Genomic DNA, 7,671 nt, shown 5'->3' with positions numbered 1-7,671 from the left:
GGTACCAAATGAATGTGCATGAAAGATGGGACACAGTGCTTGTGTCTGAAGGTACTATTGGAGCAAAGCAACTGGGCACCTGTGAAATAGTGTGTATCAGTAAATTTGAAGTTTTTCTGGTTAGATATGTGTTACACGAGTGAAAGTGCACGGATCTTGTCACTTGTGATTGGGGGGGGGGGGGGGGGGGCAGCATTTAAGACTGATTTTAAGCAGTTGTCATTATTGACTTTGCGTTTGTGCAAGAAAAATATCCAAGAAAAAAATATTTGAGAATTTTCTACAGATGTGCAACTCTCATTGCATGAATTCACAGACTGATTTGCTGAGGTGCAAATTTTGCCATGACTTCACATATTTTTTATTTTTTTTTGGGTGTGTGAATGTGTTTTGCTCCATATTCACTGTAGCAACTGTAGCAAAAATGTGAGGTGTTGTTAATGTGGTGTTTGTGGTAGAGGGGGAGAAAAAAAATCTACAAGTTTGCAAATCATCATTTTTCTGACTTCAAATTTACTTATACACGTGTTTTCTACAACTTCCACTCTCACAGGTGCTCAGTTGTTTTGGTTCAATAATACCTTCATACTTGTGCAGCAGCATTTCAAACACCTGGAAACAATCACTAGCTGAAATGTTGTCAGTCAAGTCTGCAGGTGTGTTTTTGTCTTTAATTGGTATGGACCCAGGGAATCAAACAACACCTTGTGGACACAGCCTAAGATGCAAACAATGTTGACTGTTTTCTCCACATGTTTACTGACACACTCTGCTGGCAACTATCTAATTAGGAAAAATACATTAAAAAAATTAAAGCTAACTGGTATTAACTCAGGCTCATTGCAATCATACTTTAATTTTCTCTCTGTATAACTGAGTGTGGGGCAAAGTGGGGACACAGCAGAATTATCCATGTTATTCTCTAGAGTTGGTGAGTAATAGGACCACTGCAAGCCCAGGTAAACACTCCTTTGAGGTAAAAGAACACCGCATGCAAATCAGTTAGTGTTTTTTTTGTTAATTTAACGTGAGCAAAAGACACAAAGCCATTTTTGTCCTGCTTTTACCAAAGGATGAAGGTTTATTGTTCTCTACCTACTTCTCCCCTGACATCTGAATCATGCTCACATTACAGAAAGACATTTCACTCCCAACATGGGGATCTGAGGGCCCAATTAATATTCAATGCAAATATTACTATCTGGTATCATAGCAACTAGGGCCACTGCACGTCCATTGGTTATGTGGTTGAGTTTTTTTGCAGGGAAAGAATGAGAGGGTTGGAGAGGGAGTGAGAGTGAACACACACACACACACACACACACACGACAGCACTTAAAGGGCAGCTTATTCCTGTAAGGTTCAGCCCTTTCAATTATCACAATTAAATATAGCTACATACAATGTTTTCAGCATGCATCACGAATCCGTGAATTACGAGCTAATTAAAAGATTTGTGGCGTACGTGCTTATCCTCCAGGCACATTAATTAGAAACAAAGCTCTGAGCATGTGAATGCTCATGAGCTACCATTCATTATTTTGTTGAGGAAAGCATTAAAATCAAATCGTCTGAAAAATGAAACGTTAAATCTCCGAGATTGTCCACAGTTGAAGGAAATGTAAAAGTAGTAATATTGCTGTGGTGTGATTGCACAAGGGAACAATTTTCCTTCGGAGGGGAAAGTGTTTGAGACAGCCCCACTGAACAAGGTTTTGCTCTATTGTGCAGACTCTTTGGCATATAAATTCGGTGTGCTGTTTAGTGATTGGCTTCAGACTGATGAATCGGATGGTATTTATGATCAGCAATCTTAACTGCCTCATAGCACCTAGCTCTCGGATGAAACAGAACTTTGTTCATGAATCTTTTTGCAGAAGCAACAACACCGCTTCATCTTCGTTAAAATGAATGACTTGTTTAGCTCATACTGCACAACAGATGTTTAGCACTAGCTTCAGCCCCAGCTCGGAATCACCAGTTAAATGCAAATTATAATTTCTGGCGTCATCAGTATCTGGCTTGGGATTTAATTTAAACACACTACACTCACCAAAGCAGACATGGAGAATGGTGTCTAAAATTAGTTTTTCTCTCTGTCTCACCCAGAAGGAGAAATGAGGAAGATAAAGATGCATGCTGCTCCCCACTGAACCTCAAACATTAATTTTATTTTCAATTTTACCACCTATTGTGTTTCTGAATACATCCATAGCTGTTCCACTCTTTGCAGATAGAGATTGGAGTTGAATGGGGTGTGTCAAATATAATGTGCTGTCGTTTGCTCAGTGTGCAAAAGGGACATAATGATGTGGTGTGAGGTGGTTGTTTCATAAACTCAGGTCTGCTCATCCTTTCTTTTAATGCTTTTATGAAAGGACTTGGTTTACACTAGGCCTCATGGCGGTAAGACTCGCTTTTCGAGGGCTGAGATGGCGTTCTGATGTATGGCATATGTTCAGGCGACTAAATGATTCACAACATGCACGCTACAGTTTGCGGCCCATATGTGAAATCCTGTTAGCGTGACTCTCTCTCTCTCTCATGACATGTTTGCAGATATTGTTAGATGCAATTAAATGTCCTATTTCTGAAGTGTGTGTGTGTGTGTGTGTGTGGTGTATATCCTATATGCTTTTTTTTAACAGACTTCACACTAAACTCAACTCTGTTTTTATGTTTCTTTGCCTTTTTCCTGCATAACATTCCCTAACTACCTACTGTTATGACAGCAGCACCCTAAATGTCACTTTGTCTGTGTTACATTCTCCTTTGTCTCCCCAGGAAGCTCATTAAAATCCTGCACATAATCCTTTTATAGGACTGACTCCTGAACACACTTCTGCCATTCTAATATTTCAGCAAATGTCCTCCTCCATGAATAATTGACGGAAATTGAAGATTGAACTATTGCCTGAAGTAGAACGGGCATTTGTTTTGATCTGCCAGTGTCTTTATAAGATAGCTGCATTGGCAGGCTTTTCAGTGCTATTGGCAAACAAGTACGAGATATCAGCAGGGATGTTGAAAACTGCAAGCAAGTTCTGCTACAAAGACCTTAAAAACACAACACAAGGTCAGTGGGGGTTATGTAGATCCCACTGGCTCATTAAAACTACAGCACACTGTTTTTGGTGTCAGATAACTTTCACGCTAGTCTAGTACTCTGATACTTAGCGCAATTGGTATCACATATATAAACAGAACTTCTAAGGCCGTTGATAGCTAAGGCACTTCATACAAAGTGTTATTGATCAGCATAAAATGTTGTCAAATGGGCTATTAGTATGGAATAATATGACAGTAATAGATTCACTGTGACACTGTCTCGTTCTCATCGCTCTCTCTTAGGGAAAGGGAGATTCTTTCGCTTCCGTTTCCCGGCCTTACCTCTTCTGGGCATCAGCAAGCAGTCCCTGCCCCAGGAAGACCCCGATGCTGTCATGGTGGACTCCCCTCGCCACAGCGACGGCTCTGTGGCTACGCGCGACTACCAACTTCCCGCCACCCGCGAGAGCTGCAGTCCCTCCTACGCTAACGACACCCGCGCCCTCATCGGCCCCAGCCATTGCTCCACCCCTGTGTCCGGGCCTTTGGACCACTCATCGCCCAAGGGCCCCTGGGACCGGACGTACCTGGACCAGGCCATTGCCCAGACCCAACACCAGAGCCAGGAGGACACACTTATTGCAACTCCGTCAATCCCGGGCCTCACTCCAACCGCCTCCAGAGAGAGTGTGTGCAGTATTCGCAGAGCCTCCTCCGTACATGACATGGAAGGCTTTGGGTCAAACTCCAAGATGGCGTTCAGGGACAGACATGCCAGTGAAGGTAGGAATCTCCTGCTCTACTATACACTTAATGCATGCTGTAAAGCAGCTTTGAATTTCAAACAAATACTATATCTGTGTCCCACTCCTTGGTCGTAGTTGGTATTCCTGTAGTTTATCTAATTTAAGATCCACTCAAAAATGTATTATTGTTATGTCACTTGGAGGTTTGAGCAGAGTTTGACACTAGAAAGCTGTTTTTACATTCATCTCATGAAGGGCAAAATTTTTTTTTTTTCTATGCTCTCCTCAAATCTCGTTTTGGCCAACTGTGGTCCAATACGCAACTTACACAAATGTGATGTGGAAACTTGAAGCCTCTAGTACTTGCACACTGAGAATGGACTTCAGTAAAGTAGTTAAACTTTTAAGATGAAACATATTTGCATATTCATACGAATGGATTTTTCAGTGAAGTAGCTACACTTAGAAAATTTAACTTATTTGTATACTCATGAGAATGAATTTTTCAATGATGAAGAAGGAGCTGATGTCATTTTATTTATTTTGTATATCTCCCCCAACATGCCCGGAGGGGATCTTTAAAATAAGTTTAAAAATTAACATTTGACCCCCGATAGTGGGTGGTTGGCGACCACTGCTCTAACAAAACCAGAACTTGCCAAGTGATGTCAGCTAAGAAGAGAATCAGACGTGGTCCCAAATATTGTATTTCACAAAAATAAAGTCCTTGTGTGAAGGACTTTATTGGTCGTGACAAGCATTGACTGTAATTTGGCTATATTAATTACCAAAGTCCCTGTGGTCCCAAAATAGGAGATGTGGCGTGCCAGTCTGTTAATCAGTGTTATAGTGAGTCACCATATATACCATGTGCTATTGATCTTCCCAGCAGTCTAAATCACTCATTAGCCTTTTGGCCCTCATTTGGTTGAGGGTAGAAGTGCCCCAGACTGGCCCTCTTTCCTCCAGGCCAATCAGTCTACCCCCTTCCCCTTATCTACAATCCTCATTCAAATAGTTCCAAGTGGCTGACACAGTAATACGTCTACTTCACAGTAATGAATTGTTCACAGGGCCGGTAGCGGGGTTTAATGCCAGCCCTCATTTGTCATCATAGAAAACCAGAAACTCTTCTCACCTCCACTCCCCTTTTTCTTTCTTCTCCAACGCTGTGTTGCTGCCATCACAGACAATGGTCGCAATATTAAAGGTAACAAACGGCAGCCTGCTGCATCTTGATCTGTTAAGTTTTAGCACATCTATTAGATACTACATGCTGCACAATGCCTGCTTGTTGCATGAGTTTTCAGTCTCAGTGCACATGACCTGCTGAACCCTAGCCAGTCACCCAGGGGGAGGCTCAGTTTAAAAAGGGGAAGAAAAAAAACAACTGACCTCTGCACGCGCTTGCATGAAGCAACACATTAAATCTCTCCTACTTTTGTTCATTGAAGAAAATCAATGAAACTTTCCAAGATGATACTCCGACTGTCTGTAACCTCTGTATTCTTTTGTGCAACCTCCTTGTTGCCATGTGTTAGTGAATGAAAAAGGTCCTGACTCACCCCGTCCTTTTTCCCCGTAATAATTTAAATTGCGGAACTGAATAATTTAAACAGAACTGTAGCAGTGCTTATGCTGCATGCGTTTCACAACATTATCTCTCTGACACAGATCGTGACTTAATGCATTAATGTTTAATTAGGTAAAGGATCAAATGAGGAGTTCCTAAAATTAAAGTATAAATGAAAGTAGATGTTTTGAAATGGCATCAAAGTATGAACATTTCAATCCTATAAAGGTTTACTCATAGAGCTGCCAAGGTGCTCTATTTCCTGATAAATGCCCTTATGTGTATATTTTAAGTAATGATGTTTATAGCCATGACTACTGACCCTGCAATCCAATCACCCTTCCATATTCCCACTTTACCCTCTACCCCCTGTTTCTTCTCTCTCCTGGTTTGCCAGTGTCTCGCTCCTGGATGGCTGGCGGTATGGCTTCCGCTTTTCCTTTTTTGAAGTTATTTTTTATGATTGCACTGATGTATCCTTGCTGTGGCATGTATTGAAGCTCTGCATGCAGTATCTCATCCTCAGCTGTCTGTTTCTCTGTCCTTGACTCTCAATCACTGTACTGTACTTTGTGAAAAGAGAGGGGGAAATAGTGCAACCTTCCTCTGCTGGATCACACGGCTGAATCAGCAATTTTGTCTTTTTCACTTTTTATCACCCTCATTGGGCCACATGTCTGTGTGTGTCACAGTGCTGTCACATATTGTTGCAGTGTTTAATGCTTTAACAAGAAGACAGGGACTTTAATTCAGAGAGTCTGCTTTTCTTATGCTGTGAATGTGTAGAGAACATTGCGTAGTTTGATGGCGGAACATTTTGTTAATTCAACACACACCGGTTATGTCCAGGCTCCATCAGACAGATAGTTTGCCTAACTGCGTGAAGTTGCATTGTTTGTGCATTGAATCATTCTTTTCTTTCACCAGCAGTGTACTTCATTAATTAACTTTTAATAAGTAACTATAAAAGGCCTGATCATCCTAGACAGGTCAATCAGAGGGTGTAGAGTTTGTATTTCAGCATCTGTTGTATTCTCTGTGTTGTGTCTTGGTTGAACTCACTCCAAAAGTAAGGGCCGCTCCATGCTCACTACCCATGTCACAGCGGTTACAAATAAACCCTAGACTGTTCTCTGATGTCCATGATTCAGAACGCCTATTAAATCTAAAATAGCCCAATGGCACTATAAGATGAGGTGACTTTTAAAGATAACACCCCCACTCTGTTGCTTTCTCTTTCAGGGCCGCTCATCCAGATCAAATCCAGCCTGCTCGGCTCCACCTCCGACTCCAACCTCAACAGGTACAGCACCATCAACAAGATTCCCCTCATCACGCTCAACTTCTCTGAGGTGAACAATGAGAAGAAGTGCCCCTCCCCTCCATCCTCTGAGAAAACTATCATCGCCCCAAAGGTCAAAGACCGCACACACAATGTCACCGACAAAGTCACGCAGGTAAGATGCTAACCAAGCGGGGCTCTCCACAAAAACCAGTGAAAAGTTTATGAATTTGTGAAAACTCACTTGAGACTGAGTGTTTTCCAGTTGTGTGGGCCTTAAATCTCTGCATCTCTGGTTTTTTGCAGCTTTGTCAAGTTTATTGAGAGCTTTTACTTTTAAATGTCCTTTAGAACTTTTCAAAGAGTCTCTCGCGTGCTTGACACACATCTAAAAAGCTGCCAGTAATGGTGTGATTGGATTCCCCTGAATTTCCTCAGGGAAATGAAAATAAGCATCCATGGGTTTACAAAGGCGGATCAAACGCCGGGACACACACACACTGCAGCACATGCTTTATTGTGAGCATGTGCAAAAGTGTCCTTATAATCCGTTTGTTGAACAAGGGAGAAAAAATATCTGCCGTATGTTGGGATCGATCATATAATCCTCCTAACGGGAATCCCGCGCCTACTGACCTACACATGAGGTGAATAAGGATTTGAAATGATTTGACTATGTTCTGGCCCGCCATGTTAAGACTTGAAAAAACTTTGGCCCGATGCCAGACTTATTTGCCGATCCCTGCTCTAATGTCTAATGTGGGGTCTGGTTTTACTGCAGCGGGTCTTGTGTGGCAATATGTGAGTGGATCTGAATCCAACAGTTTACGAACTATCAGCTCTGGTCACATGGTATGTCATCACTGCTAAGAAAATATTTTAGCAAATCAATTTTATTTATACAGCACCGAATCAGGTTATCTCAGAGCACTTTTCATATAGTTCAGGTGTAGAACATACTCTTTATAATGTGTATTAAAAACAAAAATGATGCTGTTAAATGACATGAAATTAATTACTTT

General features: G+C 41.6%; 1 protein-coding gene across 2 annotated transcripts in view; it reads left to right on the top strand.

Moving 5' to 3' along the window:
• The window catches only part of kcnh7 (potassium channel, voltage gated eag related subfamily H, member 7), a 67,016-nt gene that overhangs the window by 26,985 nt on the left and 32,360 nt on the right, over positions 1-7,671 (top strand). For both annotated transcript variants that reach the window (XM_038716621.1, XM_038716612.1), the window contains exons 4-5: positions 3,352-3,831; positions 6,610-6,824. In XM_038716621.1, the coding sequence (XP_038572549.1) occupies positions 3,352-3,831; positions 6,610-6,824 (695 nt within the window). The remainder of the gene's footprint in view (positions 1-3,351; positions 3,832-6,609; positions 6,825-7,671) is intronic.

Source organism: Micropterus salmoides, unplaced genomic scaffold, assembly GCF_014851395.1.
Source record: "Micropterus salmoides isolate LMB-PRFRI ecotype aquatic unplaced genomic scaffold, ASM1485139v1 Ms_hic_scaffold_1, whole genome shotgun sequence".
Classification (NCBI taxonomy): domain Eukaryota; kingdom Metazoa; phylum Chordata; class Actinopteri; order Centrarchiformes; family Centrarchidae; genus Micropterus; species Micropterus salmoides.
Note: the sequence above shows the minus strand (reverse complement) of the source record. Positions and strands in the feature narration are given on the sequence as shown.